At 42.5% G+C, this 21,960-nt stretch overlaps 1 protein-coding gene across 1 annotated transcript; it reads left to right on the forward strand.

Annotated features, from left to right (window-relative positions):
- The first annotated feature begins 742 nt into the window (after positions 1 to 742).
- On the forward strand, positions 743 to 19,730 carry LOC121924822 (complement C1q and tumor necrosis factor-related protein 9-like). Its single transcript, XM_042456295.1, has 3 exons — positions 743 to 821; positions 14,238 to 14,834; positions 18,017 to 19,730. The coding sequence occupies exons 2-3, from the start codon at positions 14,240 to 14,242 to the stop codon at positions 18,868 to 18,870; spliced, it is 1,449 nt and encodes a 482-aa protein (XP_042312229.1). The 5' UTR covers positions 743 to 821; positions 14,238 to 14,239; the 3' UTR covers positions 18,871 to 19,730.
- The last annotated feature ends 2,230 nt before the right edge of the window (positions 19,731 to 21,960 follow it).

Raw genomic sequence — 21,960 nt, forward strand, 5'->3', positions numbered from 1 at the left:
TATCACCTAGAGACTTTCCTGCCTCTCTTTAGACAGTTCGTTCTCTTAACTCAGCCACCAAGGCTAACCACATCCCACAGGATATTACACTCCAGTCCCTCCCTCTCCTAGAGGTCTGGCAGTGCAACGGTAGGGAGCCCTTACTACCCAGACTCTACCCCTAACCGTCCTTCTCGAGCCCTGGAACCCTTCCTCTCAGGATTCCAGCCCCTAACTAACACATTCCCTCAGGAACTCCTGGACCTCAGTCCTCTCTCCCCAAGATTCTAAACCCTAACTGCCGTTCTAAACTGTCCCAGTTCCAACTGACTCCCCAACTGTCAGTTCGGATCTTCAAAAATTCCAGCCTTCATGCTATTGGCTGTCCCTCAGCTGCCTTCTGATTGGACAGCTGGGAGTGCTCTCCGTTACACCATCATTCCCATCATCCCCTGCCTTCTCCTGCATCCCGATCCTGGCCCCAGTGACCTCCAGCGACCTATCCCATCATCCCCTGCCTTCTCCTGCATCCCAATCCTGGCCCCAGTGACCCCCTGCCATCCATGCCATCATCCCTCGACTGCTCCGGCATCCTCATCTCACCCTTTCTGCTTCTTCACCCCATGAAGGATGACAGCTTAGAAGGGGGTAGGGAAGGAGGACAGCGTCCAGAGCCCCACTGAGCATGTGCAAGGGTGCCGATTCGAATTGTTGAACCCTCTGGTGTGGTAATATAATGTGCACTCACTCCGCTTTGCTTGAATCTGCATCACGTGACTTGCTTGTAATAGAACTGACTCTACTTTCCCCTCGATTTGGAAGGGAAACAGAAAGGCAACCAGGTGTGGTAAAACATCACGTTTTAACCTTAATTCGCATTGCTAAACAGGAATGACTCTGGATCTGGTGTGAAAAAACATCACGCTTTGCATTGCTAGAACAGGAGTGACTGCGGATGTGAGCTGCAACCCCCCCCCCCCACGTGTGATAAGGTCCAGACATACAGATGTGTTAGCCAGAGGGGACATGGAGCTGATGGTGCTTGCTAGTCTCTCCCTTGTCTTCACTGGTCAAGGCAATGGTTGTCTGCTGTGGCAGCAGCTGTTTCTCCTATTGTTGGCTGTGTTAATTGGAGAAGGACTTAACTCTGGCAAAGACTGGCAGCAGCCTCCAACTAGCACTGGACTGGACAGGCAGCATAGTGCCCTATGTGGTCGTAATGCCACTTTGCTCTACTGTAGATGGAAAGTGGCAAGCATGGCAGGTGGGTTGGAGAGGCTGAGTGGGGAGAATGAGGTGGATGTCCCCGAACTGCTTCTCTTATTGGTCCTTCCAAGATGATTGCCTGCCAATACATAGCACTGGAGGGCAGCGTGGAGGAGAGGGAAACTGTTTTATAGACAGTCATTTTGGAGATAGTTTCACCACAGAGGTGTCACCCCTTCTGATGGTGTCACCCAGTTTGGGATGCATCCCCTGCACTCTGCTAATGATGCCACTGAACAGAAGAGGATATGTATTGATGCAAATTTAGAAAGAGTCTGTCACTGAGAGTAGTAGGCATGTCTGTTTTCTGCTGCCCCAGAGGATAGGACCAGGTCTAATGGTCCGAATGTACATGAGAGTAGATTTAGACTGAACATTAGAAGTAACTTCTTGATAGTACATTCAGCAATGGAACCAACTGTCTAGAGAGGTGGTGGGGTCTCCTTGACTGAATGTCTTCAAAAAGAGGCTGGACAGGGACCTGCTGGAAATGCTCTGGCTAGAGATCTTGCATTGAGCAGGGGTTGGATTTGATGGCCCATGAGGCTTTTTCCAACTCTATGTTATCATAGTGGGGAAGCATGTTACTGGTGCACTTCATCAGCTGTCCTATTATTGATGTGAACTTCAAGGCTGCTACTTTTCTTTTTTATCTTTATTAAATGGGATGAAGACTAGATAACTTTTCAAACAGGCAAGGCTTTCAAAGAAAGCTCTGTCCTCTTTGAAGCAGAATACAAGACCATTCTAATTTCTGCTTATTCAAAGATGTTTGGGGGAGGAGAATCAGAATATAGAGCGGAAATGAGTAGATTTTCAATCTGAAAATTATGGCTTTCTTCTGTCCAAATTTTTGATGGTAATCACAGGGCCTGTTTTGGACAGGCTGTGGTTTCAGAAAAGATTATTACAGTGGTTTTCTTCTGCTCTAAGTAACTAATGAATTTAAGCATACAGAGGACAATTCTCCTTATTTTCTTGTTATCTGGATCCATTGTATTTCCTCGTTGTAGTTCTTTCTTAATAACTGTGAATAAAGAATAGTCCAATTTCTATAAATTATTTTGCATTATACTTGGAATGACTTTCATTTCATATGGCTTAATTTTCATTGCTATACAATCTGTTTCCATGGTCCCAGTTAGTTCATCTTTTTGCTGTTGATGCAGCGCATGTCCATCCAGATTTGCATAATGGAGATATGATTCAGTCAATAGCAAAAGTTTGTGTATGTGCTGTGTGCTTTGTATCTTCAAGTCATTTCTCCCTTATGACAATCCTAAGGTGAACCTAGCATGGAGTTTTCTTGGCAAGAATTCTTCAAAGGAGGTTTGCCATTGCCTTTCCCTGAGGCTGAGAGCATGTGATTTCCCCAAGGTCACCCAATGGGTTTTATGACTCAGCAGGGAAATTAATTCTGGTTTCCAGAGTCATAGTCCAACACTCAAAGCACTATGCCACATTGGCTCTCAGTAGCAAAAGTATTCCCAGTATTCTCATTCAGTTCAGGAACTTGTTTGGGCTCTGGATCATCAAACAAATTAACTTCACTTTAGGGTATTTAAACCAGAGTGATAATTAATAATATTAATAATAGAATATTAATTGTTATTGTTATTGACCTTCAAGTCATTTCTGACTCATGGTGACCTTAAGGCAAATGTATTATTATTATTATTATTAACCTTTATTTATAAAGCGCTGTAAGTTTACACAGCGCTGTACATCAATTTTTTTAGTCAGACGGTTTTCTGGGGTTTTCTTGGCAAGATTATTCAGAAGAGGTTTACCTAATGCTGAAAGCATGTGTCTTGCCCAAGGTCATCCAGTGGGTTTCATGGCCATGCAGAGAACTGAACCCTGGTCTGCAGAGTTGCAGTCTCACAGTCAAACCATTATTATTATTATTATTATTATTATTATTATTATTATTTAGGTATTTATATCCCGCCCTTCAGCCCTAATGGCTCTCAGGGCGGCTTACATTTATTAATTTTTAACCAGACAGTTCCCTGCCCGCAGGCTTACAATCTAAAGGACACGACATAAAAGGAGAAGGGAATGGTGAGGGGGGAGGGGATCAGGTCCAGCATTCTTCTCTCCCTCTGAGGCCTGGACCAAGGCAGATGGACCGGAGGGAGGGCTCTGCTTCTTCCAGGCAGGCCTGTTGGAGCTCGCCTGCCTCTCTCCCCTTCTAGATGGTGGCTGAAGGGAGGGCTGGTCTTCCTTGAGGAAGGCAGTTGGAACTCGCCTGCCTCTCTCCCCCCTTCCAGATGGTGGCTGAAGGGAGGGCTGGTCTTCTTTGAGGAAGGCAGTTGGAGCTCGCCTGCCTCTCTCTCCCCTTCCCGATGGTGGCTGAAGGGAGGGCTGGTCTTCTTCATTGAGGAAGGCAGTTGGAGTCGCCTGCCTCTCTCTCCCCTTCCAGATGGTGGCTGAAGGAGGGCTTGTCTTCTTTGAGGAAGGCAGTTGGAGCTCCCTGGCTCTCTCTCCCCTCCCAGATGGTGGTGAAGGGAGGGCTGGTTTCTTTGAGGAAGGCAGTTGGAGCTCCTCTGCCTCTCTCTCCCTTCCAGATGGTGGCTGAGGGCAGGGCTGGTCTTCTTTGAGGAAGGCAGTTGGAGCTCGCCTGCCTCTCTCCTCCCCTTCAAGATTGCTGAAGGGAGGGCTGGTCTTCTTTGAGGAAGGCAGTTGGAGCTCGCCTGCCTCTCTCTCCCCTTCCAGATGGTGGCTGAAGGGAGGGCTGGTCTTCCTTGAGGAAGGCAGTAGGAGCTCGCCTGCCTCTCTCTCCCCTTCCAGATGGTGGCTGAAGGGAGGGCTGGTCTTCTTTGAGGAAGGCAGTTGGAGCTCGCCTGCCTCTCTCTCCCCTTCCCGATGGTGGCTGAAGGGAGGGCTGGTCTTCCTATGCCACATTGCCCTTTGGATGGCTGGTGTGGTATCTCAAGAATTCAAAAAAACATATTAAAAGTTTATTCTTTGCAATGGCCATTGGCCAAAAGAAATAAAGCATGTATTAAAAGTTTACTGTAATGTAATTTTTCACAGAATAGAACTCACTTTATCGTATGCCTGCAGTGTTAGTTACAGGCATATTGGTGCACACCCCAAGATTTTGTTTGTTTTTATCTATTTATTGAATTTATAGCCTACTTGTCTTCTGAGGAAATCAAAGTGTGGTACAATAGCAATAGTGAGTACATTTCTATACTGTTTACTGATGTACTAAGCGGTTTACAAAGTATAAGCTAATTGCCCCAAGAAGCTGGGTACTCATTTTTGTGGCCTATGGAGGATGGCAGGCTGAGTCAACCCAGAGCCCCTGGCTGGTATTGAACTCATAACCTTGAGGTTTTTGAGTGAATGGTTGCAGTACAGGTACAAGGTGGAGTATTTGTATTTTTGTTTTAATCCTCACAACCCTCTAAGGCAGGCTATGCTTAAAAATGGCAACTGGCCAATAGATAATTGCTTCATTGCTGAGCAAAGATTTCATTCTGGGTCTTCCTAGTCTTAGGCTAAAACCATAAACACTAAGCATTTTCTCTCTCTCTCTTGAGTTTTAAATCCCCTCTTAACCAGGCCTTCCAGGTGCAATAATAATAATAATAAATAATAAAATTTTTATTTTTATACCGCCCTTCCATAGATCAGGGCGGTTCACAGCAAATATCAATAAAACACAACATATACATTCAGGTTAAAACAATTACACAGTAGCAAAATAAAACAGAATAAAACCCCCGTTAGCCAGTCCTCTTTGCCACAGAAGAGGAAGGGAGGCCCACTGGACTTTGGTCGGGGAATGCCATCTGAAATAGAAAGGTTTTTAGGTCCTTTCTAAATTGGGCCAGGGAGGTAGCCGAGCGGAGCTCTGTGGGCAGCGTGTTCCAAAGGGCCGGGGCGGCGATGGAAAAAGTCTTCCTCGTGGTAGAGGTCAACCTAGCCCCTGGCACCCTAAGTAATTGCTGCCCAGATGTTCTGAGGGTGCGGGACGGAATGTACGGGGAGAGGCGGTCCTTCAGGTATCCTGGGCCCAAGCCATTTAGGGCTTTATAGGTCATTACCAACACCTTATATTGTGCCCGGAAGCGAATAGGCAGCCAATGCAAGTCTTTAAGCATCGGTGTAATATGGCTGGCCCTGGAAGCTCCAGTGACCAGCCTGGCTGCCATATTCTGTACCATTTGTAGCTTCATACACAAGGAACTGGATGTCTGTCATACTCAACTAATCATATTTATTATGGGAAATGCTGGTATAACTCCATCAACAGTGATTGCCATGTAAAGTGTGACTTGCAAATTCTGACTTGGAATTCTCCCACTCCCTTTGCAAAATCACTATTTTCACTCTAAGATACAGTTGTTGGTATTACAAATTTTTTATCTGTCTCACTCAGAATGGCCAGAGTTCTGTGAGAGCATGAAAAGTTTGTACAATCCACTGCCAGTGAAGTGGATGAAAATTCTGTCAACACGCGTGCGCACACACACACACACCCAGCAAAGAAACAATAAATAGTCAAATATTGCCCTCTCGTGGACTAGAAGATAATTGCAATGTGGCATTCTTAATTGCTGATCCCTCTGCAAAGGAGAAATAATAAATCCATTCATTCTCAACTAGTTATTCTTTCTTCATTTTATGTTTGTTGGTGCCTAAAAGGTGCCCTGATTCCTCTTTACCTGCCTTTGTAGGACACACTTTTGTCAACTGATTTTTGCTGTTATGACTATGCAGAGAGGTATAGTTTGAGCACATAAATTTCCCAAGCTCTGGACTGAACCTAGTACATTGGGCCCTTGGTATCCACATGTGTTTGGCTGAAGATCCCCCATGGAGACTAAAATCTGTAAATGCTCAAGTCCCATTAAATACAATGGCATAGTAAAATATGTAAAATTATATAAAAATGACAAAACCAAGCTTTGCTTTTGGGAATTTATAATTTTTTTTAATTCAAGCCATGAATGCTTGAATCCATGGCTAAAGAATCTGTGAATATAGAGGGCTGATTGTACAATGCCGCTGTCACTGTTGATGAGAGAGGAAGGGAGGAGATTAGTCTCCCTATATCCACTCTGGCATGGAGAAAGTGAGCATCAATATGGTATGTGTATGTGTATGAGTGTGTGTGTGAAAGAGAGAGAGAGAGAGAGAGAGAGAGAGAAAGAAAGAAAGAAAGAAAGAGAGGGAGAGGAATAAGCAGACCTATTCTGGAAATAGCTCAAATTCTGAACTAACATCTATATGACCAAAGAGCAGCAACTATAATGCTTTCTCTGGTTATGTTTGCCTTTTATGCTGAACTCCCCACCATGGCTTACTATATGCTGTCACCATCAAAATTTTGCATATCTTATTTTCAAGGGAGAACTAATACTCTTCATCCATCCTAGTTTCGCAAGGAATCCAGTTCTGCCATCCCACTTTCTTAGCTACTTTCAAAATGTCCTGGTTTCCTCTCCTCCTTCAACTTTCCCCCTTAATCCTTGATTTACTTAAATTGCTGCAACCTGAGTTTAAACAGCTAATGTTTTTAGCACTCATTTAACACAGTGAGAGGAACAGGATGGGTGGGAATAGAATACTCCCCTTCCCAGGAAGCTCAGGCAAAACAAAGTGCTGCAAGTTCTTCTAGATTTGTAACAAAACAAAATCCCATGCTGCATGACTCCAAATTGCTACTTAACAAAGCAAGAGGAATAATCAAATCTTGTAAAAAGCAGGCAAAGTGAAGAGCCTTGCCAGTTAAGAAGGGCTTTCCCCGCATAGAATAATGTTCCACTTACATTAACAATGCAGTCACATATATAATTACTCAGAAGGATATATGACAATCATATTTTTCCCAACTATATCTTTCTTAACTAATTATGGTGCGTTACAGACCACCCGTTTGGGGTGGCCTGTATCCGGCCCTTTCCCCGCCGGATCGGGGTCTCAGCTGCCACAGCGGCAGCCTCTGAGGCCCTGATCCGCCGCTTTCCAGGCTGTGGGGAAGTGGCAAAAGGCCGCTTCCCTGCAGCCTGGAAAGGGATGTCCTTGTGGCTTCATGCCCCAAGGACACCTGACGGTGGCAGGGAGGAGGAGAAAGGGGCCACTCGGCCCCTTTTTGTCTGGCGTTGCTGCAAGAACCGTCTAAAGGCTGTGCCAGCGATGCAAATCCTCTGCAGCTGCGAAACAGGCGCCCCAGGCGCCCTCGCGCAGCGCGAGGACATCACGTCTGCAATGCCCCATTTGGAGGTGCCGCATTCATGACGTCCTAATCGCGGTGCCCATCTAGAATGGGTGCCACCATTTTGTACGTACCATGTACGTACTAGGGTTGGGGGCATCTGGAAGAGACGCCCCCAGGAAATCCTAGTATGTACACAGTACATACTTTAGGCGCATCTGTAACGCACCAATATTCCATTAGTTGGGTCTCTTTCTGGGAAGGTTGGGTCTCTTTCTGGGAGAAAGACAGCATAGAAATGAAATAAACAAATAAACAAAATCTCTCTCTTTCTCTCCTTCCTATGTTACCCCAAGGTCTAGCCTCCCTCTGCCCCCTCTTTTGATATTAATTTGATATTAAAGGGAAGTTTTAGGCAGGTAGCCAAGAGTGAAGGAAACATATAAAGACTTTCATGACCATATCTGGAGCTCCTGCTGGCCAAGCATGGGAGAAGCCAGGGCACTTAGCTAGGATAAATGAGTTAATATTTACATTTACATAATCCCTTCACTGATAGGAGTAATGGTGGATGATAGACCTGGTGTTTACACATGAAGAGAAGTCCAAGATTACCTCACTCTGGGAGTGAGACTCCTTTGTCAAGGGACATTCATGGTGATTATCCAGTCATTTACAGGGTTCTATTCTTTCCTTCTGGGAATTTCACCTTAACCTCAAAACTACTTCAGGCACTACCAATCTGGTGTTGTTTTGAGGTCAGACACTCTGTCTGTATCTCACCTGACTGCTCAGCAACTACCCCCCCCCCCAGCTTTTACAGATATTCCATCCCCTCCAACATTTCACAAATGGAAACTGGGGCATAGGTGGCCAAGCAACATCAGAGTGTGGTCAGGAGGACAAAAAGTTATTAATGAGGAAGGAGAGACAAGCTAGGAGAGGCTGCAGGAGTTTGCTTTTGTCTGAGTCAACTTAAAAGGGCAATATCCTTCTCCCTTTTTTTGAATTAACTGAGTGCAAACTATTTTTGCACTTCAAACTCAGTTTGCAGAAACTGAAGTAAGCCAGGGACAAAGGACAAAAGTGGAAGGAGGAGAGAGAAACTGGGACACTTTAAAAGCAGCTGATAAAGTGGGATGGAAGAGGATAATTGGGATAGTTGGAGGTTATGCATTCTCCTGCTCTTCCTCCCTCTCAGTACTTTCAATGAAAAGTGTTTTTAACCAATGTGTTTAAAACTACCATGTATTTTTATTGGTAGTGGGAAGAAGCTACTGCATGTTCTCCTTTTTCTTTTGCATAACCAAACCTTTATTCCCACTCAACTTTAATGAAAATGCACGGATACAAGGTTATAATGGTCCTACTGCATTAACGAGATGCTCCTCTTGCTTTCTCAGTGACTGTATCTGCAGCAGATTCTCATATTTCAAACAAAGAGAAGCAAGCCTGTTCTAAGTGCATTCCCTGAAAACATTTTTAAGATAAAGTATAATTTGGAAAATTTCTGGTTGTTGTCCTCTTTTTTTTAAATGAAAAAAAAGAAAGCAGTTTTAGTGGAGACAGTTACCCACTATCATGCTGAATAGCAGGTACTGGAAATAATTATTGCTTTGGAGAACTAACATATTAGATATACCTAAGGAAATAATTAGAAACAAGTTGCATTTACGAGGATACACAAAGAACAAACTATTGTCCTTGGCAGTCTTTCTAGGAAGTGATTATTTATATAAGAGCATGGCTAAACTCCTCCTATATGCTTTTTAAATATATATATATATACAAAATGCATGGTCTTTGTTTACAGTTTTAGTATTTAAAGTTGCTTCAGTTTGCCCTAACAGTAGGGCAGATGTTGAAGAAGAAGCTTTCTTGGATCTGAAGACTCAATTCAGGTAAAATGCTCCTTAAGAATTTATTACTTGTGCTTTATAGCCATTCCATCCCTTTAGATTCAAAATTGTTTCATTTCCACCGAAGAGCACTGAAGAATTAAATCAAAGATTGATATTACTCATTCTGTTTCTAATGACGTATTGATGATGGTGGCCGTGTGGAACGGCTGCCGCCATTTTGTGCGCGCACAGCGCGCACTAGGGTTAGGGCAGTGCGGAAGCACTGCCCCGCCTTAACCCTAGTACGCGCTGTGCGCGTACTTTTAAGCCCGTGTGTAATGGGCCATAGCTTTTCCCTGAGTGTCTTTGAAAGTTGAAGCAAGCAAGCCTAGAAAGTTGTGGCAAATTGCTGAAGCTCTTTCCTCTTGCCTTACTAACATATTATCCTTTAGTTCTATTGTTACTATGTACACGTCAACTTTATGTTATGCCAGCCCCTCATAGGGGTTCCTTAACAGGATCTGCCAAAGTTTGTCATTGCCTTCCTCTAAGGCTGTGAGAGTGCAATGTGCCCAATGACACCCAGTAGATTTCCATAAATCATCAGAAATTTAAATCATGGTCTCCCAAAATCCTAACTGAACACTCAAACCACTGAAAGGAATGGCAAAACTCGAGCATGCATGCATGTATAGACAAAAAAACACTTCAATTTTAAACTACAAAAAAAAAAAAAAATGACCAAGAATTACCATTCCTTTAAAAACAATATTCCTAGTTTCCCTTAAAAAGAGCCATGTCGTGTAGAGATTTAAGTGTTGGACAAGGGCTCCAGGACTGCTACCCCAGGTCTACTTTTTGCTGGTTGAAGGAAACCAGATGTCAAAAAAGAGTATCTTGTCGTCTTTAGGCATTTGCCAAAGAGAGTTTTTGCTGTATGGATAGGGGAGCTAAGCATGTACTCTCCCAGCATTGCCTTCTCCACTTCTGACCTTTCTATGTTTTATAGAGCAGTGTAAACACATTCAGCCAAACCTTCTTGTACTCTTATTACTGACTTTCGATGTCAAAATAGAGGAACTGAAAGCTGAAGACCATCCTGTTCAGAGAAACGTTCCCAGGCATTGCATGACTATTATTTGCTATTTGACATTTTTAGTTTGTTGCCTGTTTTATTGAACTCTTTCCTGTATTGTTAGATATTATTTATATGTATTATGCTATTATTTTTTAGATTGTACGCCATGGGCAGGTTTAATCTTATCTATTTTATTGATTGTATGTACAGTGCTGTGCAAATCTACAGCGCTATATAAATAAAGCATAATAATAATAATAATAATAATAGTAATAATGGAACGGATTCAGATGGAGCACACATCCCTGATCTTCACTGCACTTCCAGCAAAACCCAGTTCAGTGTATGCAAAAGCATCATATCCTGCCCTTTAGCTACAAAAGCTTCTAGGGCAGCTTGCAGGATAGGTAGCAGGACTGTTCATGCCTTTAAATCCAAGGGCTTGGGAGATATAAGAGGAAAAATTAAGTTCTATGCTTCTAATTATGCTTCTGACATTACAGTACTAGCAGTGTGCAGCAGCTGAGCCCAGACATGAGAGACAGGTGCTCAGTAATGTCTACTGGTTTCTGTGTCAGCAGAGCAGTGAATTCACTGTAGGTATTAGTCTTCTGAACTTTAAAGGAGCTATCCAGTACACTGGAACAATTTTGGTGGGCAGAGTTTGTCACGTTGGATAATTCCTTCGAAGCTTAGTCAAAACCTGTAACAGATTTACCATCCCACAGACATGGGAGAAATGCCTGGTTCTTCTTTCCCCCCAAACAAATGTTAATAGTGAATTCTTTCTTGAAGGGATGATGATGCTTATGTAGTCAAAATGTCACTATCCATGCAGAAGAGGGAGGTGTCAGTAGGCTTGGGGGAACCCTAATGCTTAAGAACACTTAGAGGGGAAAAACCATGGGGGTACCTTCTTCCAAAGTCTAGTGAAAACTGAGTATGTCTGGGACTTTTTGGGTGGTGGTGGTGAAGGGAATACCAGAGCTGGGTCCAAAGGGGGAATATTAACCCTGACAGATAAGGAGGGTTCTCCTTTGCATTTAGCTCCCAATGAAGTCTCGCAATGCCAAAGCAGCAAAGGTGAACACCAGAACTCCTGACAAAGTCTTGTGATTGCATTGTCATCATAAGACTTTGTGCATGGTTGGGTGCAATTCTCACACTGGATCACATTTGAAGTTTTGTGGGACCAAAAGTCCCATGAAACTTGGAATGAGTCATGGCAGGCCTTGAGGGAATCTGCCTATGAGGGAGTTGGCCATTTTTTTTTTTTTGCTAGACCTCAGAATGATCCACATTTCCATCCTCACTGCATCACACTACCTCAGGCTTTGGCTGTCGCCTTTGGCAGCTGGAAGGAATTTTCCCATGTTATTGGAGCATGGGCTTTTCACCTTCCCTGTTTTTTCCCCTCCCACACTGCTTTGTCGTCTTATCTGCTGCATGTACTCCTTTTTGTCATTATTGATTTTGTATTTTGTGGTAGCTTTTGTATTTGTAATTATTACTGAGCTTGCCTTTATGTAGCATCTTGACTGATCTTATTGTTCATGGTGCCTTCTGCTCACCTATCAGCTTCCCCACATCTTGTTTTCAGATCGGTTTGCTGCTTTTTCACAACTGGCAGATATAGAAGGGAGGAGGGGACATTGGGCATGAGTTAAATTGGGGGGTAAGTTAACCAATGGGGTGGACAGAGGGAAGAAGAAGGGTGCCTGCAGCTGGGGCAGATTCAGGTGACTATACCCCAGCTTGATATAATATATTGAACATGATATAGTGACTGGCTAATTTGAAATGGCTGGCACTGAGGTTTAACTGACCTACACTGGTTTCCATCCCCATGTGCAGCATTGGCTGGTCTTGAACCATTATACCTCATGTCCCATCCTCGTTGTCACACACATATTGTATAATTGTATGATTTATGATGGTGATATTTGGATTAATGTTGTGACCAATTTTGCAACCCATAACACAGTGTCTAACCTTTTGTCTTGGCACAATGGAGTATTCTTGAAAAGAGCATGGCTAACTGAGTGGAACATGGAATGAGAGTTCTTCATAAAGCAATATTTTGCAGTTTCATTTGCTACATCTATGTCTGAGAGAAGCTCAGGCATGAATTTTAGGACACTGTCTGAAAACAGTGGGCTAAAATACCTCTTCTTCATTATATAGGAATAGATCAATGTCCAAAACTCTGCATCCCCAGGATATTCATTTTTGTGTTGCTAAAAAGGAGGATATGTTTTCTTGAAGCAGAAGAAAAAGGAGAGAACAATTCAGATTACCTTTGCCATATGCAAATGTACAGGCATACAAGTACTCAGGTAATAATACCAGGAATTCAAATTTTAGACAAGACAAGGCAAATCAACTAAGCCCATGCCCAAACTTCATCAGTTCAAAATTCATCAATTATTTTGCACCTTACTTCAAATTATCCAAATTGTTTCTTCAGTCCATTTACTCTCATTTTCAATCTAATAAATCAGATCCTTATCTAAAATCTCTTCCACCAATTACCCCTGCTCATCATAATCAGTCATCACCTCATTACCTTCCTAAATTAAATTAAATTCAGAATAAATATAGGCCAAAATCCGACCACCTGGAGTAACTAGGCCAGTGCATACTCGCTAGCTGTCCAAATTTGTCAAGGACAGTTTCTCTGCCATCTCACGTTTTCAGCTGCTTCAAAAATATCCCTGTTTTTCTCTCCTCTCCCCACTTTCCTCCTTTGCCCTCAGCTTACCACAACTGCTGCAAACTCAGTTGAAAGTGCAAAAGCAGTTTTTATTCAACTGCTACAATATGGTGGGGATAGGTAGGGAGGTGAGGAAGGGATAGAACCTTGCCCTTCCCAGTAGACTGAGGCAAAAGCAAACTGCTATAGCTTGGCATTTTTTCTTTATTCATAACTTTTGCCATCTCAACCACATTGTGACATTGCTTGGCCACATGAGTCCCAGTTTTCATCTGTGAAATGCTAGAGGATATCCAGTGGTGGTATGCAATAGCACACTTCCATTTAAGATCCTTATCTAGTGAGCCCCATTTCTGGGCAGGATTAGAAGTGTGGCATGCTTAGTCAAAGACTGATATTTTGACCATCACACTATCCCACGCCCTCAAATATTTCACAAATGAAAAACAGAACACACATAGGAGGGTAGTCAAAATGGCAAAAGTTTTTAAAGCTAATTCAATTAACTTTAATGGATAAATTGATGATGCTCATCAATGGGAAAACAACTCAGCAATACAAAAAGAAATGTGAAAAAATAAATAGTGCACACTCTGGGGTTAAAGTATTAACGACAAGAATATCAATACAAAAATGAATATAAGGCTATGGAATCAGAAGGTGGGGGAAGAGACTAAGCTAAATGAATGTTGTGTATTATACAAGGAAAGTGAAATAAATAAATAAGATGGCAATAGTTTTTCATAGGAAGACAATATTACCTACAAGTGACTATTGTAGTTTGGTTTTGCCTGACCCTATTGGAAGGACAAGTTCCCACACCTCCTCTTCTCCCCCCCCCCCCCAATTGAGTTCTTTCAGTGCAAACTGCTTTAGCACTTTGAACTTAGTTTGCAGCAGTTGGAGTAAACTGAAGGCAAAGGGGGTGGGAAGTGGGAGGATGAGTGGGAAACTGGGATGTTTTAAAAGCAGTTGAAAACACGGGACAACAGAGGATGAATGTGGGCTGTTCTTGAAAAATCAGGACATTTGAAAGGTATGCTATCTTGACTCTACGGGGGCTTAGGCTAATATGCTCAAGATAATATGAGCCCTATGAAAGCCTGGGTAAATAGCCTTCATTTTCATTTACTATTTATAAAATCAATTTATTTCAGACAAATTGATTAATTTAATTTCATGTTGCAGATATGCCTTCTTTGCTTCTAATCCATGCTCTACTCTCCAGTATCATCTGGGGTCCTGTGAGAATGACAGCCATCTTTAGCTTTGCTCCTGACCAGCTATTCACAGTGGAGTCACTCAGCGGTGCTACTGAAACTGTAGACCCTGAACAAGCCTCCACTGTTCCCCCTGATCAGGCTCCAAAGACAAACGAAATTGATCCAGTCACAGATGGTGGGAGTCAAGCAAGTTCCCAGATTGTTGTGACATCTCCAGCAACCTTTTACTTTAATGCGGCAGATGGAGTGGAAAATAAGAATCTTCCAGAAGCAACAGCCACTACTACTATTGCATCCAAACAACAGATAACTTCAGAGTTGTTCATCACTGCAACCCCAGTGCCTATGTACTCAGGCATAGGTAGTTCTGGGGATGAAAATAGCAGTAGTAGTTTTACACAGTTTGCTGATGCTAACAAAAGCCTTGCAATCGACGATCGCGTAGCTCCTGCCATCTCAAATGCTCCAAAGGAAAATAACACTGACACGGAGAGACACCACTTCTGTAAAATTCCAGGAGCTGAAGGACAAAAGAGAGACCAAGGTGAAAAAAAGAATGCAGGTAATTTTATCACTTAATGCCTTTGAGTTGCCGGAAATCTTTTTTAATGAACACCATTCATTTATTTCCTAATTTAAAACAACCAGATCAGTGTCATACTGAAAATCCCCCAAATCCACATTCTCTGTGCAATGAAGTAAAAAGATACTCAGTGGCAGTAAATGAGCAAATTGTGTCCCTGGTGGGTGAACACATTGCCAGTGTGCAGAACTCAGAATGCCAATGAAACTGTGGTTTGTTGTTGTTGTTACATCACATGGCTGGTCCATAGCATTGTGTGCTAGTTCTCACAATCTGGTAGCATTTGTGTCAACATAAATATTTGCAACTTTATAATTAGCTCAAGCACTCTGATGAACCCATGATGTACTTGTCAGAAACCATATAGCATAACCTGGCCTGATGTAACTACAGTGGGAGACAAATAAAGTTTTCATATTGAGCTCTGGGAAATCTCAGGCTTCATTGGAAATTTAGCAGGGATTTGTCAACAAAGAGGACAGTGACAGGGACTAAACTTCCCTGTTTGGGTCCTCATGGGAGGAGAGCTGCTTATATCCACAACTTGTAACATTTAGGTGTTCAGCAAAAGTAACTAAAAAGACAACCATTTTGAGAACGTTGGAGACATTAAAAACAGTCCCTGTTCCTGAGAAATAGGAGAGAAAACAGTTGGTTTTTTTTTTAAAGCAGTGTAATTTTAACAACTAAGTACCCCTTTTTTAAAGGGGGGGGGGGTTGGAACTGCAAATGTAATGAATTACTTTTACAAAATAATATCCCAAGATTTAGGCAGCATGATACTAAAGGTATCATAGATGATGGTATGGAGGGGAGCATGTTCCACTTGGTAGGTAAGAAAACTGACTCACTTCACTGGCACTGTCAAATAGAGATACAGTTGCCCCCCCCCCCCCCACATTTGTGGCTTTGACTTTTGTGGATTTGATTATTTGTGATTTTGATTAATATATTCTCTCTAGGAAGCTCTATGTCTTCCAGCGCAACTCTGCCAGAAGAGTTTTGCTGGAAAACCTAGAAGTTCTTAGAGAAAATGCTTCTCTGGGCATTTGTAGGTCCTCCAGCATGATTCTGTGATCAACGTCTGACATATGTTGACCATAGCATTAGAGGACCTGGAGATCCACAGAGAGGTGTTCTTTCAAGGAAAAAACAATAGTGGGTTTTTTAATTGCAGTTTTCTCACATTCATGGAGCTCCTTCACCCCTAACCCGAGTGAATGTGGAGGGACCACTGTACATAAAATGTTTTTGCAGCCACTACCATCCCTGTTTTCTGTTGCCACTGTCAGTGGTAACCATCCTCCCAAACTTTGGTGCAGCCCTCAAACCCCTCTCTTCTTTGGCTTCTTTTTCCTTCCAGAAAGGAATGAGAAGCTCTAACCTGCCAGTCTGCAGAGCTCTATGGTGAAGAAAGATACAGTGTCACTTCTCTAAAGGGAACCACCTCATTGAACCATAGGAAGCCACCATCATTGCCCCCATGTTTTGGCAGTAACTGATGGAGGGTGGTGAGAATGTCAAAAGTGGCCATTGAACTTAGTGTGGTGGCAGCTGGATTTAAATGGTAGTAGTGTACTCTTGACTTAGTGTTTTGAAGGTTGGACTGCAATTCTGGAGACTAGGGTTCAATTCCTAGCTTGGTCATGAAACCCACAGGATGACTTTGGGCAAGTCACATGTTTTCAACCTCAGGGAAAGGCAATGGCAAACTTCTCCTGAACAAACCTTGCCAAGAAAACCCCATGATAGGTTCACCTTGGGGTCACCATAAGTCAGAAATGACTTGAAGGCACATCATAACAACAACAACAACAACCACCACCACAACAACAACAACATATACTCTCAATGAGTTTGGGGACCCAGCATGGCTTTCTGAACCCAGAAAATAGTTGCCACTGTTGTAAGGTGTGTGCTACCATAGATATGTTCCAAAGTGTGTTTCTTCCAAAATACTGCTTTTACTCATAAATAATTGTATGCAAATTTAATCAATAGATCAAGTGATTAAAATAAGTATGATTAATTGATTATTATGGTGTTCTCAGCTGGGTTGTAGTCCTATTGTTAACATAAATAGCACACCAGTGGTTAAGTCTTTTGTGAAAGAGCTTGAGGATTCATGTGCTGGCTTTTCACAGCCTTTGACGATGCTTAATTCAGTATGGAATATGAATGTTAGGCACCTCCTGTGCTGTAATTAAAAAAAAAAAATCACAGTCCTTTCTAGAGGGGTGTGTAATTCACCACAAGGAGCTTCAAGGGCTCATTTAGAATACCCCCATGTAAATAAGCACATTTCCATGATACTTTAGGTATAATTTTAGGGTCTCCTATGGCTGTAGTCACTAACCTAAAGGATGATGATGGTTATCATGATGCTCCTACCATCTTACCACACATACATTTATTAGAAAGGTCTGAGAATGTATATTTTGTTTATGTTCTTTCAGGTATTAGATTTAAAAACATTTTATGGATTACTTAGAGGCAGAATGAGAACAGAAAAGGCTGGGTAGAAATTGTTAGATATCAGAAGGTACTAGGCATTTCAGAAACAAAGTGAAATTCATATCCTATCACTATTGGATATTGTGGTGGGCAGATGCAACATTCCAGATGTTGTCTTGGTTGTGTTGGCTAAGGCTGATAGGAAAAGTACTCCAAAATATTTGGAGAGCAGCACTTTCCCATGCTGTTCATGATGCTTTTATACAGTAATAGAAGACCAACCACAGTGAAAGATGCTTGCCACAAGGATTTGCCATCATGGAAATGGGAATGGCAACCCTCCTGCACCAGTGCTCTCTGCTTGTGCAGCGTGATCTTTGGATCCAATCTTGTGTCATTTGGTGTAATCCTAAAAGTACAACATACATGAAATTTAACCTCACTACCACCTCAAGGACATCCCTGCAATGGTTTTCAACCTTGGGGCCCCAGATACTGTTGGATTCCGATTTGCCTCCTCTCTAGCTAGTATGAACAGTGGTTGGGGATGATGCAGCCTTTGCTTCAGCAACATCACAGTCTGTCTGAGGTGGTGAGAAAGCTCCCAAGCATCGTAGGTTTCTCAGGGTAAGCACCAGTACTTTAAATTAGGCTGGGATGTGAGTAGATGTGCTATTGATTGATGATATGTTTTTCTTTGCTTCTAGGTGTCTCAAAGCATGCTAGAATGGAAGGAGAGATACATTTTTTGGTAGACACTGGGCGAGAAATAACAGCAGAAAGGGGGGATTCCAGATCCAATGCTGGCCAGACAGAAGCCCTTGGTGGATTTAATAATTCTTGTCCAAAAGGTGACAGAGGTGATACTGGGAACCCTGGTCCCATGGGCCTTCCAGGACCAAAGGGAGACAAAGGAGACTATGGAGAATCAGGTCCAAAAGGTGAAAATGGACTGAAAGGAGATTCTGGAGAGAAAGGAGAAAGAGGCCTACCTGGTAAGAAGGGGGACAAAGGCCTGTTAGGAATCCAAGGAGCTCCTGGTATAAAAGGTGATCAAGGGACCCAGGGAAGAGTGGGACCTCCTGGCCAGCAGGGGCCGATAGGATTCCCAGGCCAAAAAGGACAAAAGGGGCAAAAGGGAGATTGCAGAGCTGTTGAACCCACAGCCTTTTCAGTGGCTCTTCAGAAAAGGAGAAGCTTCCCATTGCCAGGATCCCCAGTGACATTTGAGAATGTTTTTTTGAATGAAAATGAAGCCTACCATGATGAAACAGGCATATTCACTGCCAATGCTGGAGGTGTCTATTTTTTCAGCTATCACCTGAGTGTTTCCAGGAAGTCACTGCGGGCTGGACTTTTCCACAATGGCCAAAGAATTCTGCAGATGTCGAGTGTAAGGCAGCCGCCTCAGAATGTTGGTCAGGTTTCTGGCTCAGTGTTGGTTCACCTTTCTGAAGATGATGAAATCTGGCTTGAGATTTTGAATGGCTCTCAGAATGGCCTGGTGGCAGATGAAACCACAGATTCTGTGTTTTCGGGGTTTTTGTTATACCCTGACTAATAACACAAAAATAAAATAAAATAATAATTAATAGTAATAGTAATAAAAGGCCTAAATCCAATTGCTAGTTCAACTAGAGTAGATGTATTGAATCAATGAAATTCACATAAGTTTTATTTTATTATTCAGCAATTAATTCAATTTAGAATTAAAGGCCGGAATCATGTATGAGAGTTATGTCTTTGTATGTGGACTTGCATATGCAAGAAGTAGAAAGGGCTAGTTTCATCATTTTTGCATTCAGTAGAGTGCTGCTATTACGTTACTATGTAGCAGAGATGGCAAAGTGACCATTGTGCATTGGGATTGATGCACATTGGTCTTGTTGTGTCACAATCACTCTTCTCATTGTCCTGATACACATCTTCACAGTTCACTAACAGTGTTTCTTAGTGTCTCTGCTAGTGTCAGAGTGCGGGACCAGAATCCTGGACAATCAACCAGTCAGCTTAATTGATAAATCAACAGCACTTTATTGATGGTTCCAGAATCAGCAATTCCACATCACTCAGCTTCTTAGCTGAGACTGACCCCTCCCAGCTAAACCAAGGCATAAATTCCCCCTAAGCCAATCTACTCTACCCTCCAGCAAAAGCCCACACAACAGGACCCCTCCTTCCTTTCACTAGTTCCCATCCTCCATTCCCTTTCCCTGAGCTACTCTTCTCACAGAAACAAAACTGCATTCCCAGCCTCTGCAAGCCAGATCCTCAAGGACACCAGATAACCCACACCTGGTCCAGCCTAGCACTACATATCACTATCTCTAAAGCCAAGCTAAAGCGTAACCCATCCCCCAGCATCCACAGTTATAATACATCTGATAGAATACATCAGGATTCTAACAGCTAGCTAAGTATACATAAAGTTATGTTAAGTACAGTGAGCCCTTGATATCCTCTGGGATTTGGCTCCAGGACCCTGCCCCCCCATGGATACTAAAATATGTGGATGCTCAAGTCCCATGATATACAATGGCATAATAAAATGGTGTCCCTTATACAATATGGTAAAATCAAGGTTTCCTTTTTGGAATTATTATTTTTAAAAATATTTTCAAACCATGGATGGTTAAATCTGTGGATACAATCCATGGATATGGAGGGCTGACTGTAAAAGGTGATATAGGGTTCTGGCTTTAGTCCAAAATATCAAACATTTGTGTGGTTCTTACACCGATTGTGCTGTTTCAAAGATTTTCTTCTGTATGTATGAAATCACACTCTTATTTACAGTACAAGTAATGTTTTCCATTACACACACACACACACACACACTATTGCACCTTTTCAGATTTATTGCTATAAAGGACTAAACTGTAAACCAGCAATAGCTAATTACAGTATATCATTAGTTTAGAAAATGTAGAAATATCTAAAAACCTAAAACTGCAAAATCTGTAGTAAAATCATGCGACTGGACTGGAAAGAATTATTGAGCAGCCATCAAATTTAATAGTTGACCAGTTACACTCTCTTACCCTACCATAACTCACATGGTTGTTTTGAGGGGAAACCTTGTGTTCCTTCCTTTGAAGGTAGAATTTAAAGGTGCATAATAAATATATGAAAGCAAATTGCTGAAGAGTTGAGTTGAGTTTGCTAAATCTGCTAACAAAGGTGCGGTACAAACCGCCAACAAGCAGCGTACCGGCAACGACATTAGGGTTAGGGGGCGTGCACCGTGCACACGCTTCCTAACCCTAACACATCATGGCGATGTAACAAGGATGGCGCCCTGTATAAATGGGTGCCGCCACTGTTAAGTAAGAGCTGCGTGGCATCCGCACAGCGTCGCGTGGCACTTACGTAACCAGTGTGCCAGTGGCGCACTTGTTTCACCACTGCTGCAGCATAAAAAGAACTTGCTTTTTGTGGGTTCTTTTTCTGCTGGCAGGAAGCCATGCGTTTGGTGGCTGTGGCTTCCTTCCGGCGGAAAAACCACCACCGCCAGCCTGGACCTTCAAGAAGGTATGTACGGGGTCTAAGTAAGTTTTATATCTTCTGTGCTTGTCTGTGAAAGAGCTTTGTTGAGTCTATGAGCATGTCTACATGGGCCAAATGAATCAATTTCCCCTGCCCTTGCAGTAACCTGTCTTCATGACATAGGGCCAAAGCCCCAATTTGACAGCAAACTGTCTTAACAACATGAGGTCAATTTCACGTTGAATCCAGGCCATTATTGTCTTTAAAAGACTTACTTTTTGCCCTGCATTCTCCTGGAAAAGCCATGTGATCAACACTACGTGCTCATTTTTTACTTCAGAGGTAGCAACTTGCACCAGTGTCAGTAGAACTGGAGACACAGTGTGTAGACAGCTTCCTGGTGTTGCTCTGGAATGTGGCATAATAGGAGTGGTGGTGGAATTCAGGGCAGCTTCAGGCCAAATCCTTTGGGAGCAGACTGGAGTATTCTGGCCAGTGTGGACCAGCCCTCAGTTAAGAGCCAGCTCACAGACATAATTTTAGAGTATGAAACATATTTGTAGACTGCAACTCTTGGAAACTGCCCAGTCATTCTCTTGTCTGAAACAAAATGTTGTTGCAGAGAAGAAAGTATGATTCTGGGGCATGACAGAAAGCTTCTAATGGTCTTTTCCTCATGCTTCCTGACACTATTAAATGAGACAAAAAGGTAGGCTCAAGGGACTGCAACTTGCACTCTCTCATCAGTTGAGATAATTGACAGCTTCCTTTCAATGGATTATTATGAGTGACTGTGTTACATTTTAGCAGAACTATGGTGCATTTTTGTTATACTTTTGCAGTTTTCTCTTGTTAATGGATTTACATTGATGAACAAGATTACCATAAAACAATAAAATGGAATCATGAATTACAGCCTTTAAATCTGCATTTACTTTGTTGTTATTTAACGTGTATCATTTCTTGATTATCAGGCAGCTCTCCTAATGATCATACAATCATTGAATCATAGAATCATAGGAGATTGTTTCATTGTATTTAAAGTGACTTATCCCTGATGGATACAGTCATGTTTAATTTTTAAACCGTGTGTTATCACATGCAGCCACGGCTGGGCGAATGCAACCTGTATGCAGCTCGGATCCCAGCCCTGCTTATCCTGCAG

The sequence above is a fragment of the Sceloporus undulatus genome, chromosome 3 (assembly GCF_019175285.1).
Source record: "Sceloporus undulatus isolate JIND9_A2432 ecotype Alabama chromosome 3, SceUnd_v1.1, whole genome shotgun sequence".
Classification (NCBI taxonomy): domain Eukaryota; kingdom Metazoa; phylum Chordata; class Lepidosauria; order Squamata; family Phrynosomatidae; genus Sceloporus; species Sceloporus undulatus.